The 21,381-nt window shown below is 47.9% G+C and overlaps 1 protein-coding gene across 3 annotated transcripts in view; it reads right to left on the bottom strand.

Moving 5' to 3' along the window:
• Positions 1-21,009, bottom strand: part of ACBD6 (acyl-CoA binding domain containing 6) — an 80,563-nt gene extending 59,554 nt beyond the window's left edge. Inside the window, exons 1-3 of one of the 3 annotated variants that reach the window (XM_067001536.1) lie at positions 20,795-21,009; positions 15,132-15,196; positions 14,424-14,520 (exon numbers count right to left, since the gene is read on the bottom strand). In XM_067001536.1, coding sequence (XP_066857637.1) covers positions 14,424-14,520; positions 15,132-15,196; positions 20,795-20,980 — 348 coding nt within the window. In that variant the 5' untranslated portion in view covers positions 20,981-21,009. The remainder of the gene's footprint in view (positions 1-14,423; positions 14,521-15,131; positions 15,197-20,794) is intronic. The other 2 variants (XM_067001537.1, XM_048073377.2) reach the window with 2 other exon arrangements.
• Positions 21,010-21,381: the final 372 nt, after the last annotated feature.

The following is a 21,381-nucleotide window of genomic DNA, read 5'->3' as shown; positions in this document are numbered from 1 at the left end:
GAATAGCACAAGGTCTTTTTTTTTTTTTGTTACGTTATAAGGTAATAGAAAAGCTAGATCGTAGGCAAGTGTTAAATATAGGACATCCCAACTTTATTCAGAACAAAATTAAGACCTCTGATGAGTTTTGCATATAGAAACACAGCAGCAACAGCTGCTCAACAAGGCACGTGGCTGTGTCACGCTGCACATCCCTTACTCTACAGATTCCCTTGCCTGCAAAGGCACACATTTCTCCCAAGCTTTTCTCCGTAACACAAGCCTTTGAGTAGCTTCATACATATTTAAGAAAAAGAAAAGGAAAAAAGTTTATCAAATTAAATATATTTATTTTCAAAGCTATGCTGGCTAATGCCTTCAGGCATGTTTTCTCCCCTCCATGCCTGATGCAACAGGAGTCAGAGGAGCAGCACTACCTGGCACATGGAAAGGAGACAAGAAACACCCCCAGTAAAGTCACTACAATAAAAACTTTCCTGAAGTGTTTCCGCAGCGGTGAATACACAGCCCAGAGGCTTCCATCGACACTCGCTCTGCACCAATCTTCCTACGTCCCGCTTGCTCTTCCAGCTGCGGTGCTGCCTGCCTTCCCCCACAGCCCCACGAGAAGCGAGCAGCGGGGCTGGGCACAACCCCTCCTTGCTGCACGTCACTTCTGCAGAACGGTGCAAGCACGGCAGCAGAGCAGGAAAGCCTCCTGCTCGACAGGACCAGGGCAGCTTCAGCAGGGACCAAAGAAGCGTCTGAAAGCTGCCTTCGCCTCGCAGGGTGCGGTGAAGCTGCGGGGTGCAGCTAAGGGTCCTGAGCCTGGAGGAGCTGCGAGCTCTGGGCATCCACGGAGGTTTAGGTTTGCTTGGTGGCAGCAGGAGAAAACTCATCCCGAGTCAACCCTGCCCAAACTACACCCAGGAGATGAACACTAGTTGCAGTCTCAGCTGCCACGATGGGACAGGCATCGTCCTCTAACCCCTTCAGGCTCGCAGGAAGTTAGCAGCAAACCCTTGAAGCGTGCTGATTGAATTGTAATTAAGCTGGCATTGTCTCGGGTGACAAATTTGACAGAAGACGCTTCAGAGTTAACCCGGCGGTAGACCTCAAGGAGTGCTGTGCTGGTTACCACGTCCCCTTAAATACATCGGATTAACATTTCTGCACACCCTTTGAGGGGTGAGGATTATTAAGGAGGCAACAAGAAAATGTAAACTCTCCTAAAGTTTCAGCCACTCCTCCCCTCCTCTCCCCGTGTCATGGCCCGGCTGTCCCCCTGGGAAGGGAACTTGGGCAGACACTAATTGTATTTGACAGCAGCAATTACACGCAAGGCTGGAGATTAGAAGCTCGTTAATTGTGTGTGCCATAATTGCTGCCGTCTTTCCCTTTACTAGCCGAGGCCAGTGCCAGGAGAGCGATGAGGAGGAGGGTGAGCTGCACCCCAAACGCAGGTGGTCCGGGGATGGGAGGAGATGTCCCCTCTCCCCCAAGCGTGTGGCAGCTCCTGACCCCGTAACAATGCGGGCCGGTCCTGCAGCCGGGCAGCTAATGAGGCATGAAATGAGGACAAGCGATGTGCTCCTCCGAAGGTATTTTCCACCTGTATCTTCTCGGCCTGGCTGAACTTCACACCACTAGGTAAATATTAACCCTTCAGGGGTGATGCTGCCAAAGGAAAAAGAAAATGACTGTCTGTAAGATTAGGCACTAAATTAAATGCTTCAGTAGTATTCATAAAAATCCTCCCTTCTCCGCTAAAAAGCATGAGCTCAGCATTTCTCATCACTCTACGGACCGGTGGCGGCTAGCTAGATGCAAACAAGATAAAAATACACCCACGCTGAGGGCAGCCCCCCTGCTAGACTCTTCTGTAAAGCCGCCTTTCGTGAACCAGCACCAGCCCTACTAATGCCCGTCATAAACAGCGGGTTTTAATATTCCTCTCCCAGCAATCCTTCCTTGGCTCCGAGCGGCAGCTCGGCCAGCGAATGCACATGACTCAGCACCTGGAACATCTTCAAGAGCCCACTGAGGAGCTGTACAATTTGAGCACACTGTCCTAGGGAAAAAAAAAAAAAAACAGCAGTACGTTCCCCAGGATAATGGGTTTTGGTTGTTTTTTTTTTTTTTTTTAATATTGCAGAGACAGTTTAGTTAAGATTCCATTAACGGCTACATAAAAAAAAAATAATGTTTTCTGGTTCTTTTAAATCTCATCGCGGAATTTCCTCTTATAAACACAATCCAAGACGGAGGAAATATTTTCCTGATTATATTCGGAGGATAAAAACAAACACACTATAATTAATGTCGTCGTGTTGCATAGTTTAACAGACCCGCAATCTTAGGCAAAGCCTTGAAGATTACTCATTTAACCCATAATGAGTTAATTAAAAACTGTACCATCAACACAGTTGGAAATAAGTAGTAAAGACAGTCAGGAGAGGGGAAATAAATGTAAAATGCTTAGCATTAACTGTGAGCAAGTTTTATGGCTGCTAGTAGCTCTGATTTCATGACGCACTGTATACATTTTAACATATGCATGACATGAAATAATATGCTCAACCAAGACACCTAATGCAGTGGTTTACAACATTTTTTGGTGTGTGGAGTGTTTTTTTTTAATGGAAAAAGAGGTCCACAGGTGACAACAGCAGCAGTGATGGCAGACTTGCCTTTCCCCAGCTCCTTTTTGTGGCTGCTGCAGTCACTTGCGGACTCCCGAAGTGCACACAGCCCAGGGGGTGAAGCACGGGGCCAGCCTGCAGCCCGCCGACACGAGGCAGAACGCAGAAATCAGGAGCACAGCGCCCTGCATCTTCAGTCCTGGAAGCAATCGATCACTTCTGTCATGTTGACCATATAAAAAAAAAAAAATCCCCTTGTGCCCAGGCACGGCAGCCCAAGCCATACATACAAACAGCCCTTACTGTAATCACCTTTCTTTGGTGAATTTAATACAAGGTATTCATCTATACAGATCAACAGAGACGTTTGTTTGGGCAAGAAGTATATTCCGAGCCAAACTGGAACGACTGAAAGGCTGCATGGTGTGGGATAAAGCTTGTGCTCCGAAGCCACCCTAACCCTGAGCAATACGGCAGTGCCAGGACATCAGCCCCCGTGCCCAGCCTGCCTGTTGCAGGATTCGTCCCCATTTGCCCAGGACCGCAGCAGCCACGGGGCCGGTTTCTGCACTCGCAGGAGGAACAGCTCCAGGACTGCCCGACCACCGCCACGGAAATCTGTTTCCTCCAGCAGATCCGGGTCGTAAAGGCAGAGGCTGAATTTATGAGCTCTGCAGACAAAGAAGTAGCAGAATGAAGAGATCTTTGGCGGTCCCTGTCCCCGCAGAGCCGGGTGGGGGACGGATCAGAGGGTGGCAGCAGGAGGCTGCTGAAGGTACCGGGGTAAAGCTCGGCGGGCTCAGCAGGAAGGATGCAGCGGGATCTGGATGCAGCTGCGCTGCTCAGCCTTCAGCGCTGCGTACCGACACTGAGCCCGAGACTGCCCGCCTTTGAGCTGGTTAATTCAGCTCAAAAATACTTACGGGATGCTCAGGAGACATTTAAGGAGTGCCATCCTTTCCTGTTGTAAGCCCAAGCATCTAAGTCCCAGATATTACACGGTCTTTTAAAGGACAATTTTTTCCACTGTTAAGAAACAAACAGTATTTACCAAACAGTAACCGATGTGTTAGCTAACATCTAAACAAAAACTTAATCTGCAGTAATTGCACTCAATACCTCCCTGATACTTCACGGAAAGAGCAAACTAAACATAACCACTTAACCTCTTTCTAAACCAGAAAGCTGCACTTTCACAAAAGCAACAGCTTAATTATTCTATAGGTTGGGTTATACACAAAACAATGACAGTTATTTTCTCCTAACTAAAAGCATCTGTTATTTATTATTATTATTATTAACACATGCTCTCTTTCAAACCTGCCTTTACCTAGCCACACAAAGCAGGAGAGTACAGGGACCCTTCCCTGTCTGAACACCACCAGGTAAATGTCTATAGCTCTGCACCCAAAAATCAAGGCATTTTGTGCTCCACGGTAAAATAAACCCACAGCTTCCATCCAAGTCCCTGATTTTTTAACAGCCTCTGACGCAGCAAGTTTAAAGTTCTGCAACAGCTTCAATTAGTTTGAAAAATAGGATTTTTTAATTAGAGGTTGCACCCTTCCCCATTTAAAACAGTCGAGCTGTGAGCAGAGCCTGGCGGGTTGCTGGCCAAAACTGGAGCAGCACTTTGATGAGAGCTGCTACAAGCTCCTGAGGAAGCCGCAGCGCGACCCGAAGCCCGTGTCCCGAATGCCCGCTTCGTGGCGCAAGCACAGGAGGCTGGCCCCGCTCCTCCCACCCTCCCTCCGTCACCACCTTGCTTCCCTACCCAAGGCAACAGGACTTAGGTGCTCTAAATCAGGCTCTTCTGGGTTTCTGGGCACCCCACGAAGACTTTGGGGTCTGTGGGTGTCCGTTCCCTGCTGCTTGGGAAGCCTGCAGAAACTCAGATTGAGCAGAGAAAGCACCTCTTACCCCCCTGGTTCCTCCCCTCCTCTCCTGCCAACGCTTGCAGGTTCCTGTCTGGTTTTCCTCCCCTCCCAAGCACCCTGTTACACTCAGGCTGCTGTTCTGCCTCCCACTACCCCCCGTGCCAGCATCCTGCTCGCTCTGTGCCACTCGTGGGCTAACAGCGAGGCTGCAGCCTCCCCAGGCCCCCAGATCCTAGCATTACCCAGGGCTGCTGAAAGCTTCATTTACCAGCTTGCTTAAATGAAGTCCGGAGTCCAAATGAAGGCCAGCAGAGTCCTTGGTTGAGGTTTGATTGCAGGTAGAGTTGCTTCTCATGGCACACCAACGCTGCTCATTCCTGCTCTCAGACTCATGCAGCCACTCCGTAAAAACAAACTTGCCAACACTTGCACTATCCCCGTTTTTCTTGGTGGGGAGAAGCAGCACTGCCATTTGTCTGCAATGAATGGAAACAACTGCACATGGCAATCAAAGCCCTCCCTTGCCAGAAATCACCACCTCTCCAGGCAGAAATGGCAGAGGGCAATACCTGGTTGTCCGCGCCACTTCAGCTTGCAGTCTGACATCTTAAATTCGCTCTTGCCTTCTCAATTTAAGCCAAGATCTTGGGCTTACCTGGAAGTACAAGCACCTATCCACTTTCTATCAACTCGGCTGTAGCAGCAACATAAACCCAATCCGGTGGTCCTTCTCAGGTACTGAGATGCTCTCTCAGCCAGGAAGCACTTATTCAAGTGGGAGTTTTAAGACCCCAGAGCTCTGCTGTGTCCCACAGAAGAAATTCTGCCTGCAGTCCCACAGGGGTGGGATCACAGAGGAACCCCGTGCTGCTCCCTGTGCGCTGCAGCCATACAGCAAAATGGGTTACTTCTGGGCATCTATTAAGGAGGAAAGAAAAAAGCAACTAGGTCCCTGCTGTGCAGAGTTCCACAATCAATTACCTTGCCTCATTCTGCTACATCCTGTCATCACTGGATGCCAGTAGTTGGAATTTATTTACTTTCCTTTTTTTTTTTTTTTCCTTCCCCCCTCCAGTTGCCTGTGGTGTATCTGGCTAGGATGCAATGTTTTAATCCACCAGCAAGCCAGGAATCACGGTGTCAGGACGCCACACACATCACTATGCTGCAGCAGCAAGCAGAGCCACATCCCTAATTACTATTTCTCTCAGTAAGTTTCAATATAGTACAAGATTTCTTTTTATATAAATTAAAGCGAGATGATAGGAATGAATTCACTGACATATTCAAAAGGAAAACTATTTCCTCTTCGCTTAAATGTTTAACCAAAGCCTCTGTACTGGCAGCTAAAAATGATAAGCCCTCTAATTTCTTCCTTGCAGTCCCAGAAGACAACTACTACTACATTCCCGAGCAGCTGTGAGAGACTATATGACGCTGCACACACTACACTAACAGCACAGTACATCACCACTGCTGATGTGAGCTGGAAAAATACGGACGAATATTCTTATATGCAGAAGTTAGCAGAGCTAGTAAGACTGCATATCTGATAAGCACCATGTTTTCAGCAGCACCAGGCAGCTTAAACGGTAGGAAAGCGAAAAGGTATAAATCCTTGTCACGGTAATTCTTTACTTTAAAGAAGTTTAGGAACACAGCAGCCCAGACAGCCTCTGTACAGGTTTCCAGTGCAGCTTTCAATATACAACTTTGCATTGCTGCTTTGCTTTCTAAACTCTAACCTTTCTAAAATACAGGCTCGCAGCTTGGCACTGCTGTATTTCAATCAATTGCTTGACCGAGGATTGCAGCATCATAAATAAAAGGTGCTACGACCATAAATTTCCATGGAGATGTAAAATCAAAGAGAACAATCCAACAGGCTCCCGGGGGGTGGGAGACCGACACACGTTCCAGCTGTTTCTATTTCCACTAGGAAACACTTGCTCTTTTCAACTTCTTCACCTACGCACAGCTTGTCAGAACCAGGAGTCCAAAAACCTGAAAATCTCACTCTGGATCTGGCGTTTTGTTTTGTGCTACAGCGAAACGCAGCTGCAGAGAAGAGAGACCTCACCTATCAAGCATGTCCCTGGGCAGAGCCCAGACCCCGGTGCTGGCAGCCCCGCAAGCGGGCGTGAGCGACTCGCCAGAACCAGGCACCCGTGGGACATCTGACGGCTCCATCCTCATCCTCACGTGGGTTCGTGGTGCACAGCCGCCAGCATCCGCCTCTGCTGCCGTTGTTCGGAGCAGAAATTGCACGGACTGTCTATCAATCCCCTCCCTCACCTCAGCTAACACAGCCCGATGGCTGGCAGCGGTGGCTGCACAGCCCTGGGTGAGGACTTTTCACTGCCCATCAGCCCACGCTGCTTTTAAAAGCAGTAAATATAAATAGGAAGCTGAGTTTCCAGCTGCTGCTCAGAGCACAACAATCCTCATAACAAAGCAGGTAAACAACACGCTGCCTCCTACTTGGTATGCCGGAGTTGAGCTTTCTTGCATGAATACAGCTGATAAACGCACTTACATCTGCAAAGAGACAGCAAGGTAGCAAATGACCCACAGACACTTTGGTTTACGAGAATTACCTCTATCAAATACTTCAAAACTAAAACAATGAAGTGTTCACATGAGAAAATGTAGAGCAGTAAGGGATACAACATCTTCCACCTTAATTTCAAAAGAACTGGGAAATTTATTTTGTGTTTGCAGCGTGCTGTTACACTGCATTGTGCACGAGGAACAAGAAAACAGTGAAAAAAGAAACTGCACCAAAAGCAAAGCATTTAAGGCGTAACTTGTGCAGCTAAAGAACTGCTGTTTTCCCAAGTCTGATGAAATAAAACAGGTCGCTCTGCCTGTTGGCTTGCGTGTTAGAGTAAGGGACACATGAATGGCACGGCACGGGCCGCTCCCTCCCACAGCAAGGCTGCACCGACCGCTGCCTCCCTGCGCCTGCATGCTGGAGGCTGCCCCGGCCCCTCGCACTGCTGCAAAAGGCAGCAGGGCAGAAGAACCATCCTGGGTGTTAAGATCTAACCCCCTCGGGACATACAGCAAACACACATACCTGAGCTGGGCTGAAAAAAAAAAAAAAAAGCAACTCTGCAGTTTGTAAGGCTGCCCAAACCCACAGGGAACCACAGTCCCTTACACATCCCAGAGCCAGGAGTGTGGGGTGGATCACAGGGGTTGGTTTGGTTTTGTTTTAACAATTTCCTAGTGCTTTCTTCTTTGTTAAAGACAATTAGAAAAATACAGGCTTGCTGTTGTGCCTTTTATTTTATTTTTATTTTTCTTACAAGGAGAAATTCTGATTAGCTTATGAATTATCTCAGTGGTTTGCATCTTCCAGAGTGGCCATCCATTGAGGTGGGAGCTTTCAAAACAGACAGCAAGCAGCGCTGCCTGTTTTCAGCGTTTTGTTACCATTTTTGTTGTTCAGAACAATTACTGACATTTGGGTGAAACAAAACCAAACAGAGTCAAACAAAAGATTCACCAGGCTCGAACTGGCACACAAAGACCTGCACAGACCCAGAAAGAAATCAGGACGGAGAGGAGCAAGGACACCGGCAGCACTGCTGTGCAGCACGCAGGAGGCTCCTCTCCCCGGCGTGCTGCATTAGCACAGCGCAGGGAGGCAAGCTTTAAGGGGCACAGCCATAACTCCACGTAGTCCCCACTCCACCTGATGCAATTACATTAGTTTTATACTACAAAAGAAAGAAATTGAGGCATTAACCCAAACTAAGCACACAGCAGGTGCCTTAACACACTGCTGCTTGTGACAGGCAAGAGACCCAAACAGGTCTTCTCCTTCCTGCTCTCCCCATGCCCCTTGTAATCCTGCCTACACCGCCCTGCTTCTCTTTCCCAACCCCAAACAGTGGCTGCTTGGACAGATTATCAAGGGTGACATCTGTTTGACTGATAGACAAAACGAAAACATGATGGGTGCACTCGTTTTGTTTACAGACCACAGTTCTTCTAATGTATTTCTTAATTTCCAGAAGAAATTGTCAGCCTGCAGGAAATCTGCATATTTCGATCTGAAACTACATCATATGATTTACCATTTGCTAATGTAGTTCTTAGAAGTTGACCAAATATAAAACCTACAGACTGCAAAAGAGCAAAGCTTTGTGCTCTGGACAGACACGAAGAGGACAAATTTGAGCACTGAGCCCAAGTTTATTTAAAAAAAAAAAAAATCAGGTCTGGATTTCAAAATGCCTGTTAACATACGCAGATACAGTTTGCATTTGAGTCACTGCAGAAAACCTAAATTGCCTTGGAGGTGCTACTTAAATACAAGAGGGTCGTCAATTTAAATCAATTGTTAAAACACTTTGGTAACACGTGGTGCAACCTCCTACGATGTACGCACGCAGCTCCGCTGCAAGCCCAGAAGTTGTTTCACCTTCCACTGTATCCTTGAGTTACAAATGCCTTTTCCCACGTTTTAGTTTCTCTCAACTTGCCTGTTGCATTTAAAATGTGACAGGGAAAGGTTATTTCTACAGCAGTGGAGAAGGAGGAGGGAACGGGGCAACTGGCCACCCACCCGAGCAAATATTGCCCCCTGCAGTGCTCCCTGCAAAAACACCCACTGGCCACTGAACAAATCAACCTGCGTTACACCTGCAGGCTTTCCAGCTTTCTGGACTGCTCTGAGCCCACAGCAGCGGTGCTTTTGCTTTTTTCTCTTCGCCCTGCAGTTTGTTTTCCTTTTTATGAGACAGGCTGCCTAATCCCAGGGGTCCTCTCCTGGCTGCTCCCACTGCCACGACTCGGTACTCCCACACACCAGCAGCAGCAGAGGTATTTTACTCCTGCTGACTACTTGGTCCAGAGTGCGGAGAAATCAATCCTCCTCTACCCAAACAAAGCACGGGACAACAGGTGAAAAACAGCTTTCTTCCCCGTAAATGTCAGCACTGGAATTTCAAACCTCTGAGAGCTTAGAAGACATTTGGCAAACGTTTATTTTCTTAGAATTCAAGCTCTATTTCTGCTCTCCTTAGAGATGCATCTCTGCTGTCGGGATTCCCAAGATGCAACTTCCCTTGTTACACAGCAGAAATCTTACTTTGTGCGTTATTGGTGAGGTTGAATTATAGTTAGTTAAAATGCCCAGTTTTTTTCCTGTTATACATATAGAAAATCATGAAGACCTCTGGCAAACTTCAGCTGTCAAAGCAAACAGAAAGAAGGCCTCTGCGACGGTTCGGGAAGGGTGCCCCGCTGAAGTTAGTCGCATGACAGGTTGTTGAGACTGGAACTGGTAAATGTGCAATATAAGAAATAGCAGAAGAAAATATTTAGAATCAAGAGATGCCAAAACTGCAATCAGCAAATGGAAGGCTAAAACTGATGAGCAGATCTGGATGCTTTCTTTATTATTTATTTTTATTGTCCAAGCCGTGCCATATAACCATCTTGTTACAAGAAACGATCAATAACAGCTCCTAACTGCCTCGCTGCACGTGGTGTGCACACCTCCACCCCGGTCCCTTGCAAAAGGCACTCGGTCGGAGAGGTGCATACAGTGGTGCTGAGTGCTATCCTGCTCCTGCCTCGGCGTGGTCCATGCCCGTGGACAGATCCAACTCCCGTGCTGATGCGAGGTCTGAAACATCTAGAGGCGTAAATCCACTTGGGATTTCTGTGACACCAAATACATGCCAGAGAGATTAGAGCGTCTGTGGAAAAGCAAATATCGCCGCTAAGAACGCCTCAAAAATGTCGAGCACTATCAGTGCCCAAGTATACGGCAGCCAGGGACATGCAGGAGAACAAAGTTATTGCACGGAGATGCAAGGCACTCAGTTTGCAAATGTGAATCTCCCCAGAACAGCCAAACCACTGCTGACACTAAGGTAACGCCCCGAGATAGGTACCGCAGAGCCCCGGCGCGACACGGGGGGAAACGTGTAGGCAATAAGGGGTAGGTGGCTGGCAGGGAGCGCAGACGGATATCGCTGCTGAACTCTCACACGCATCAGCAAAAGGCACAGAAAGCAACATGTCATTTGCTGCCAGCGAGGCAGGAATACGACAGGTGAAAGTATGAGAAGCGAAGCAGCCGGCACACATATACCTCTCCGAAGCAGTCAGATGTGTTGACGGCATAAAACATTTCTATTTAAGAATAGAGAACACAGAAGAATTGCTTCATAAATTATTCTGTGCTCTGGAGAAAGAGTGAATAGACTTTAAGGACAGGTGATGTCTCTGAAATATGCAAATGGAGCTGAGCTGGTCCAAGCAATTACCTTTTCACTGCCTGGAACTCCAGACTAAAAGGAATGACTCAGAAGAAAGAACAAGAAACAAAAGATGTGACAAAAGGTAGAAGATGACGAAGGTAGATGGCACCAAGAGGAGAATCAAGACAGGAGTTGAATCCTGACCTCCTAACAGCTGCTCTGGGGAAAAGGAGCAAAACAACCTGCAACACAAAACACCAGAAGACCACGCCAACAGGGAAGATCCAACTGCAAAAGGCAATTGTGATCATTGGTTATAGACTTCTGGGTTCAAGATAAATGCAGCAGCTTTGTGAACATAAAGATAATGGATCTTATCTCAATATACTTTATTATATCTGCTATTTTAAAGATCTCCTTTCTTTCTAGGTTTTAGAGAAAAGTTCTTCTAGAAGAGATCAGGCATGACTGTATCAGACAGCCTGCTGGTGGCAAGGATGAAGAAAAAGCTCAAACACATGGGAAATGGCCACGGAGATGACCCAACTGCTGCACCACTACTGCCAAAAGCAGCATTCTAGCTTCACGGAGCAGGAAATAGCTGTGGGCGCTGTACCTCCGCATTCAATTGTCTCCTAACGAACTGCAGGTACTCCAGCCTCCAGGTAGGAACAGGAAGAAGGTGGTCAGATTTTGCCTGTTACTGGTGTTCTCGGTGCTTCTGAACGCAAATTCAGGATGCTCCTGTTGCATCAGTACACGTTCACTTTGGTTTTGTCCCCATTGAAAACAAAGAAAAATTACTAAATTAGAGCAGTCTGATGCTGAAAACGTACTAAAGTTCAATGCACTGAGAAACTGCAAGGTCAACACGAAAGAATGAATCAAGGAATAATCAAGAAAAGTGAAAGAAGTGGATATGTTGAGACAGCACGAAAACCACTGCATTTATTTCCGTTCTATTTATTAAGAACAGACAGCCCGAAGGCTACAGAGCAAACAAACCTGTTGGGGAAGTTATCTGTCTATCCACATGGTGTTCCCAAGTTTTATGTTTTGCATACTTAGTACTAAAGGATCAAGACATTAAATACCCTTTGCAAATGTATGAAACCAGAGAGGAGGAGGATTGAAGATAACACAAGGACGGCTTTAAGGGACAAAGTGAGCAGCTGAAGAGAAAATACGCAGGCAGTATCAGGACAGCTTCCGACAGCAAAATTCATGAAGCTACACAGTGAGAAATGTGACACCTTCATACTCTAATTGCTCTCTGCGATCCATAATGATCCAAAAGCTGAACTTTTCAAATTTGTACCCAGCTTTATGTCGTGTTTACCAAACACTAGGAGTACTTCATTCACAATCTAGTGAACGCAAGAGAAATTCAAAAGAGCTCAGCAGATGAGCACGGAAAGGAGACAATGACAGTGATGAAGAACCTTGTAATGTTCCTACAGATCTTTTCTATAAATCCAGTTTGAAATTTGAAGACGCACATTGCTATTATTCCATCACTGTCCCCTGGCGCACGTACCTCCATCATTTTAAAGAACAGAGCTCCCTCTCGTGGCTCCAGAAGGTGGATGTGGTAGGAAAAAAATTGCAGCATGAGACAGATCAAAGAACAAGAAGAATCCTGGCAGGATTTTGGTTGTAGACAAGTGGAATTAAAATAAAAATATAGTAGGAAGGACAGATTACTTCTTGTAAACAAACCAAAGTCATGTGTGCTCTAATGCTAACTTTTAAACTGCATTCTCTGCTCTTTTAACTTCCTGTTAGGCCTTTCTGCAGCTGAGCAGATTCCTTCAATGTAAAGCTCTCACAGCTCTTTTAACAGGTTTCTAGCTCGGAATAGTGGAAGAGGGATAAGGACAAGAAGCAAGGTACCTGTGCAGTGGTGAAGGGACAGTAAACCAGACAGTGCCATGCACTGAGACCACACAGAGGAGAAAATAGTTGGTTTCAAAAGGTCAAGAAATATACGGTTACATGAGTGAGAGAAACTTATCTGTTGAAAAACTGCAACGGAATGCATTTGAAGAAACAAAATCACACGTCTTTAAACCACTCAGATGCCCTCAGCCCTGCTATTGACACAGAAGCTTCTGCTCAAGCTCTAGCATTGCTCTTTAATGCTGCAAACCCACACTTCTTGCATCAACCATGCATAAACAAGGGAGGACGGCACAACACATGAGAGAGCAAACACGCTGGTGCAATAGCATCACCCCACACGGTCTAGTTTCTGCTGAGTCCTGGGGACAGGGGTATGCAAAAGAAGAAACATGCTAACACATTCATTCCTCACCTTAGGGGAAGACAGGAGGAGCAGCACTACAAACCATTCCTCGTTTGCTATATGGCTTCTTAAAAAAAGATCTGAAAATTACTAGATTATTCCCCCTTCCTAGCTGACAGCTTTGTAACCTGAAGGTGACGCCTGTGAAAAAAGTATTTCTCTGAAGCAATGAAGTGAGAAGAGTGCCCAAAGCTGAACTTGTCATCATGCATGAAAAATTATGCATGATGACAAAACAAACGCAAGCTCTACACACAAAAGGTTCAAGAATTATTTTTTTTTTTGGTCACTGTTTAATAAATATTCAGGATGTTTCACTTTATGCTGCTAGATAGCTTCCTCGTAATTTTTAAAAATTTAGGTAGAATCCTGAATATTTCTGTATGACCATTTTAGATCGGACAAGAATTCACACAGCATGTGGCTGACTTTTGCTAACCACACTGTACAGCACATAAAACTTTTTCCCAAAGGTATTAAAAAGGGTTCTCTCTAAACAACACCTGCTGCAAAAACAGGATCAAGCCCACGGAACATGAGCTAGCAAAGAAGACAATTACTCTTAAGACTGAAGGGCAGTACCAGAAGACAACTGAGAATCAAATTCTTGATTCATAGGCTGGTGCTCAAACTAGAATTTGCTTCCACAGTGCAGGACAAAAAAAGAATCAATTTCCTACTGTGAAAAGAAATTACTATGCGTTCAGCATTTTGCTGTTAGTAAAATATCTCCATTCTAACTCCAGTTAAAAGCAGTATTTTTCCAAAATCCAATCCTCTTAAAAAATTATATAAAAATCAGTCTATAAACAGAGAGATATCCTTAAATACTCAATCAAGTAATAAACCTGGCAGATGAAAGGCAGATTAATTAAGATGACAGTACAATCTCCCTATAAGAAACACATACAGGGCTTAAAAATATGCTTGTTATGTTGGAGCACCTAATCATAATCAGATTTGGTAATTTGCTGTATCGAAACAAAAAGGAAACATTTTCAGAATTGATCATTCAGTTCACATCACTTTTATGGAGATTACTTTGTATTGATCAACATTTAAATAGTAGTTGAAAAGACAAAGATGAGAAAAGGATAAAAAGTATCCTTACATGCTAAATACAGCATGAACCAATAAAAGCAAAATAAATTAGATCACTACAGCCAAATCAACCCTGCGCATGTGCTTACTGTAATGAAGATAATTACGAATGAAAAAGATGGTTCTTCAAGTTTCAGTCTTAACAAAAGGGGAGTTTTAAAATGGATTTAGAGTTTAATCTGCTCAGAATGAAGTTCCCTATGCAGCAATTAAAATCTGTGTGAAGCTGAACGGTTACTGGCTTTGAAAAGCCACAACCGTGGGTTTGTTTTCCAAACAGCCTTCTCACGTTTCCTACCTGCGGGTTCCAACTGGGGTCCAGTTTCTTCACTGTAGCCACATATTCCTGCATAGCTTGATGAGGACTGGTGTCCCCCAGGGCTTTCCAGGCTTCCCTAGGACAGAGAGCAAAATATCAGCGGGCCACTTGGAGACAGCACAATGTCTTTTTACAGTGTCACTGGTGGAACATGGACATCAGAATCACATACGTGTTTTTAGGGGGTGTAAAGCCATCTTCCATTCAATTGGAAGCAGTCAACGTTTCAGTGAAGCCGTGACTACTGTCAGCGCAGCACTCCACCACAGAAGTGTCTTTCAGGGGATCTAGATCTAGGCTGGAACGTACTTTGTGTTCACAGGATAAAGCTGTAGCTATTTTCACCAAATTTTCACTGTACGCAGACCAGCTCTGGATGCACAAGGTAAGTCCAAGCGCCTGGTACTTCGTGTCAGCATCAGGAAGAGCCGCCAGCAGCTCAGGCTGAGAACTCTGACCTGATCGTGTGTCTGTCACATCGCAGGCCGGTACCCAGATGACAGCAAAATACCTCTACTTGCACAAGAAAAACTGCATTGTTGTCCATATTAAACAAAAGCCATCCTGTGGCAGACACTCTAAATTTGACCTCCTCTAAGTCAGGTCTGTAATCTGTCGACAGAGGAGACAAGATGCAACACAAACTAAAGCCAGAAATATCTAGGGTTTACAAGGATTTCCTCTTACCATTTCTGCTTCCCCTCAAAATCGAAGAAGCTTGGCTTCGGAGTGTTACAGGCTCCGAATTTCACCTAAAGAAAAGAAATTTCCTTCTGTTAGAACAAACCAAAGGGAAGGGAACTTGCATAAGAAAATACCGGGTTCGGATGGCTCGGGGTACTTTTATTCTTGTGCCAGATGAACGGTTTTTGACGGAAAGTACTGACACCCAACTCAAGTGCGTTTTACCCTTGTTTTAGCACTCTCAATTAGTACACAGTTACCTCTGCATCGCTGTGCTTGCTTTGTGTGATGCAAGGGAAGCAATTTTGTTAGGCAGCTCATTTCTTTTGCATGCATTACCCAACAGGGATCACCAGCAAGTGATTTCTCACTTAATGTTATGTTTATTGCTCAGCCAAATGCCTCATTCTCCACCAGTATCAAGAAAAAATCTGTTGATTAGGGTTTCTACAGAGATGATTATTCATTAAGGATGAAATTCACCTGCCTCCGCACCAAGTTTGAGTAAACAGACTTTGCTTAATTATTTTCAAGGTCCTCTGGAAGGCAAGGGGACAAACTCAGGCAAAGGAATGCCAAGCAGCTTCTGAGTCAGCCCCGAGGCATCTGGCTGCACAGGAAGCACTCCGCGAGCAGAACACATCGAGGCCCGAGCAGAACCGCCCGAGATGAAGCAGTCTGTCACGAGGAGGCACAAGTGAAAAGGGGGAAAGGGAGAAGTAACAGGAACAGCACCAAGCCAGAATCAGGGGACGGGTACCGCCACAGCAGAGGCACACGCCTGATCCCGCACGCCGCTTCTCTGGCCCCGCTCTAGCTCAGAAACGCCAGAACTGCCGAGGTTCCCAAACAGTTCCCGACGTAAAAGCGTGAAATGGACTTAGCGCCAGGGGGCCTCAGACGGGTTTTCATAGGAAGGCGTACTGAATTGACATACAAAGCCGTTTCTTTCATTTCAGTAGGGTCTAGCAGCCCTATCTCCGTTACAAGCTCGCCCACAAAAGGGAACAGAGAGCACGGACAAAGGCTTCCCCTGCCCGCAGCTCCAACAGCACAGGCACGCTGCTGCGAGGCGTCCGGCGCTGAGAGCGTCTCAGGAACAGAGCAGTGAGAAGACCGAGACACGGCAACGTTTTCTTGAAAGTCAGCTCAGGAGAATTTAGACATGAATGTGCCTCTGTCCCTGCCGGTGAACGCGGTCAGGGCTCTCCAGGCCCGGCTGCCATCAGCGCATTTCCTCTTACAAAACAAAGCCCTCGGCACACAGGTGTCCCAGCAAAACGGATCCAACTGAAATGAAAATGTCACTGTGGTAGGGAATGGACTTACACAAAGCGTGGAGTTTTATTATTTCTTTTTTACATTCAGCTTAAGGAAAGCGGCGTACGTCCCGCGGGGATAACAAAAGGCCAGGAAACCCTTTGTGGCACACCGCTCTTCCCATCGCCCGCCTGCAGGCGGGCACGGCCTGGAGGTGGGCAAAGGCCGCCGGACAAACATGTTGTCAGCCGAGCAACACCAAACCGCATCCACCCGTTATTTTCTGTTTGTAAATGAAATATGCTCCAGCGTTCAGGCAGGTAAAGTGCTTAAATCAACTAACAATTCTTCACCTTAGCAGGGTGGGGATTTTCTGCTGAGGATGGAACCATTAATCAGGCTTTAGAGCGAGCGTGCCCATGCTGAGAGATATTTATTAGTTACACCGTGTTTTCATTTAAAGTGCTAGAGGATATGAGTGACTAACCAAAATTAATTTTCTGCACATCTGACCATCTCCTCGTAAGCAGGCCATTCAAATCTGGACAGCTTAGCCGGCCTTTAAAACAACACATCACGTTTCATGGAGGAATGGGGGAGAGGACTAGCAACAGTTAAGCCCCATAAATCAGTCGCGGCTCATTTGTATTGTAAATGTTTCCTCCTGTGCTCAGATATGGACTGGACCACTTGTTCCATAAAACAAAAGAAACACGGAAACAAAATGCGAATTCATTATCTGGGTGGAAAATGCCTGCCCGGCAATTCTTTAGTAAAAACTGGCCAAGCCAGATCAAAGAAATATCATCTTTTTTAATATTAATTGTTCGCTGCCATCGTCAAAACAAGACAGCAGTTTCTTTTCTCTAGATTTGGCATTCAGAGGCCGTTCCAGCACTGAAAAGACTGTTAGTAACATCAATAGTAATACAAATCAAGGAACGGTAGTTAAATTTCATCCATCAAGAGCGGGAAAAAAAAAAAGTATGCGTGTGCCCTGTTTGCTATTTTGAGATATATTAAAAAGGCTTGCAGTGCTTTTGCTGGAGAGAGGAAGAAAAAATTCTTGGCTTCCTTCTTTCTGCTGCAGGACTCCATAATGCAGCAGGAGCCAAACAGGAACCCAACATTAGGGCAGACTGGAGCCCGTTAGCCAAGGAAGGGGGTTTTTAGCTAAATATACCAACACAAACTGCTCATCAGCCGCGCTGAAAAGAAAAGGCAGCCAGAAGGTATGAAATACTTTCCTAGTATCGCTTCTCCGTGCGGCCACCAGCAAGCTTCACACTCCCGAACCACGCAAAAAGCTGACCCAGGCAGCTCTGAATGGGATGTGTCTGCGTTTGTGGCCAAAATGGAAATTTAGAAGCCCTGGCTGACGCCTTCACCTGATGGCTGAACGTCATGACGTCCAGAAAAGCTCAGAGACGTGTCAGCGCTGCATACCACCACATAGAATCTCAGCTGTTGGGTTGTACCGTGGAAACCCCCGAGATTCTCCTTACTCATTACACCACAACTGCTTTGTTTTTTCTTCCCGGTGGTGGGGAAAAAACTGCTCGGTGCTAATTTTTCAACTAACGCATTTACACAGCGGGGAGTCCCAGCCAAATATTTCTGCCCTAAGCTGTGTCCCACAGACCTGTGGGAAAGCTCGGTCAGACTGGTAATAAGCGGGGCGTAAGGGAAAAGAAGGGACATAACTGCAGAACACCAGGGCCCTAACCCAGTCGTGCCGTAACACCGCGCCACTTCCACCCCCACACTGTGTGCGACCCGAATCCGCGAGCAGAAAGGCCTGTTTGCAGGGCAGAGCCGTGGCGTAACGTCCTACAACGTGTGCAAGCCGTGTAAATAAATAAATAAAGTGTGTAAAACATCCTTGAGCCTCCCCTCACCAGGGGCAGCACAGGCCCCGCTCTGCCAGAGGCACTGGGTTTGCAGCCCGGAGCATCCTGCTGGCGGGCGGCTTTCCCAGCCTCGGGTCGCTCCCAGGGAGGGTCTGGGCCCCCTCCCTGCTTTGAACGACAAATGCTGTACTGGTCTCCACCACCACAGCTCCCGAACCCCCTCTCTGGCATTCCCAGCAGACAGACAAGCGCTACCACCTTCACCTTACCGCTGCAGGCTCAAGGCGGGCAGGACCAAGCGACCTGCCCAAAGCCACGCAAAAAGCGGGGGGAGAAACGAAACGAGTCCCAGGCGAGAGCCCTGCCAAGCAGTCTGCTCTTCCCCCGAGTCGTAAACTCAGCAACATCTTCTAAAAAGCTCACTGGAGATGACAACTAAGCAATTCCCTTATTTTCAAGTCTCTGACACATAAACAAAATCAGAGAGAAAAGTAATAAAATCCTGAAATGGCCTCCAATAAAAGGTAATAAAATCCCAGGAAAACGGTTCTATACCCAAACAGTTTGAAATAAATAATATACAGTATTTTAACAGAGAGCTCAGCTGTTACTGTCACCCCTTTTATGACGGTGCTGCGTCTTAAATCAAAGCCCTTAGTGACATAAAACACTACGCGGAGGAAAGACAAGGATGCCAAATCAAGGGCAGCGGACAGATCTGAGTCAGCACCTTTTGTGCGCGAGCAATACTACTGTCCACCGGCGTAATATATTAGCAGCCCATTACGCATACTGATACGGCTGCTGTAATTAAATAGAGAAAACTCGCATTAGGCACCGTCGTTTTGATTAAAAGCCCAAAAGACTGCAAAACTCAAAGTTAGCAGAGCCTAATCGTGCAGCGGCTGTGCTAGCTGGCACCGGAGGCACAGAAACCAGGGAGCCGACACAGCCCCGAGCCAAGGAGCACGCGGGCACTTCTCTGGCATCCTGCTTGGCCAGGGACAAGAGGGACAGAGGCGGAGGGGACGGAAGGGCCCCTCGGCTGGAGGGGACTGGAAACCTGTGCTGACAGTGCTAATTGCTGCTGTTTCTGCCTGGTATCAAACATTGTGCAACAGTTTCCCATTTTGGTCTTTCTTAACCGAAACATTAAATACTCTGTTGCTCTTACAGAGACAACCCCAGTAAATCCTCTGGAGTCTGCTGACATTCACAGAGAAGTACATCAGCCACACCTCCCCTTTTCCAACTGGGACACTTACAAAGCATTTGCACCAAAGTCCTTTCTTTTCACCTCATTCTCATCACCGTCTTAGTTCTTAAGCTTTCCTAGCACTTTTTTTCCTCTCCTTTTTCTTACACGGACAATGAAACCTGGAGACCTGTTTAAGCACCAGAAAAATCTGAAGACGGAGCCTCACGTGGCCAGCCTGCTCTCAGCACAACTAATGGCCCACAAACCACAGCCTGGGAGCCACCAGCTTGGAGGATAATTAAATATTACACCAAAAAAATATAAATGCTTTTAAGTGGCAGTAGCCAGACAAGAGTATTCAGTGTGGGAGGAAAATCATGGGGAAGATGCATGCGCCTAACTTCAACTATTAACCCAAATGGGTGGGATTCAGTTCTACATTTATTTTTCAAGTCAAGGCAATCTCTTGCCATACACGTGATTCGTGCTCAAACTTTTACTCTTTAATCTTCCACGTGCAACACCAGTTGTAATTTTTCTGTTTCTCCAGGTTAGCCAATTGCAGCCCTTTGCATCTGAATTGGTGCTTTTGCTTTACAAAAATTCTCCCACAGGTGCAGGAAAGACGCCTTGCACGTTCCAACACGGCACATCCCTGAGCCTGCCGATACACAGGGACCAAACGGGAAAAGGCGTCACCAAACGGGAAAAGGGTCCCGCACAGAACGGCCGAGGTTGGGAGGGACCCCTGCAGAGCACGTAGCCCAGCGCCCTGCCGAGCAGGATCAACAGAATCACGGAATGGTGGAGGTTGGACGGGACCTCTGAAGAGCATCTCCCAACATAGAATATTCTCTGGTCCTGTATCTTAAGGCCCAAGCAACCGCTTGAATTGCCAAGGCATCTCCATGGGGCACCACAAACAGCCCCGCACAGCCCCATCCTTCACGGGGCCGCATCCAAACCCCGAAGGTGCAGTGCGGGGAGGCCGGCAGGTGGGCGCTTTGCGCAGAGCCGGGGCAGAGCCCCATCCTGGCTGCCCGTCAGCCCCACCGAAGGCCAGCCGGCGTCCACTGGCACCCACAGGCTGCTCTCCGTCACGGAGGCGAGCAGCTTCGTGCTGCGGCCCCCCTGGCTGCAGGCAGCAGGCGAAGGGCCAGGGTCAGCGGGCCGAGCCCGGGGGGACCCTGTCCCGGGAGACGTCCCGCAGCCTTCCCCGCGCCGACCTGGTGAAGCCGGGGGCCCGGCGGGGAGCTCCCCACGGCCGCTGCCCCTCGCCCCCCCCCCCCGGCCAGCCCCCTCCGGGCGGCCATTTCGCGGCAGGCCCGGGCCTCTCCGGCGGCCCTGCCGGGCCTCACCTGCTTGTAGCGGGCGTACAGGTAGAGCAGCTGCTCCTTGCTGGCGGCGCCCAGCAGGCCGGGCAGCCGCTCGGCCGCCTGCTCGAAGAGGGCGGGCAGGTGGCGGCCGGGCGGCTCCGCGCCCCCCGAGCCCGAGCCCGAGCTCCCCTCACCGCCGCTGCCGGCCGCCACCGAGGGCGACGCCATGGCGGCCGGTCCGCCCGCGCAGCCGGTCCCCCCCCGGGCCTGGCACGGGCGGCACCGCGGCCCGGCGAGAAAAACGAGCCGAGCACGATCGTTCCGGGAGGGCTGCGCCCCCTCTGCCCTTGTCGCCTCCCCAGCAAAGGGGCCGGCAGCCCGCCGGGAGCAGAAGATTAGCTGGGCATCCACATCCTTAGTTTGGTGCAGGAGGCCAGGCTGGCTGTCGTGGACTAAGGCTGGAAAAGCCCTCCAAAATCATCTCCTCCATCCACCCCCCTACCACCAGTGTCACCCACTAAACCATGTCCCTAGGCACCACGTCCAACCTTTCCTTAAACACCCCTCGGGACGGTGACTCCACCACCTCCCTCGGCAACCCGTCCCAATGCCTGACTGCTCTTTCTGAG

This window comes from Anser cygnoides, chromosome 8 (genome assembly GCF_040182565.1).
Source record: "Anser cygnoides isolate HZ-2024a breed goose chromosome 8, Taihu_goose_T2T_genome, whole genome shotgun sequence".
In the NCBI taxonomy this organism is placed as follows: Eukaryota; Metazoa; Chordata; class Aves; order Anseriformes; family Anatidae; genus Anser; species Anser cygnoides.
Note: the sequence above shows the minus strand (reverse complement) of the source record. Positions and strands in the feature narration are given on the sequence as shown.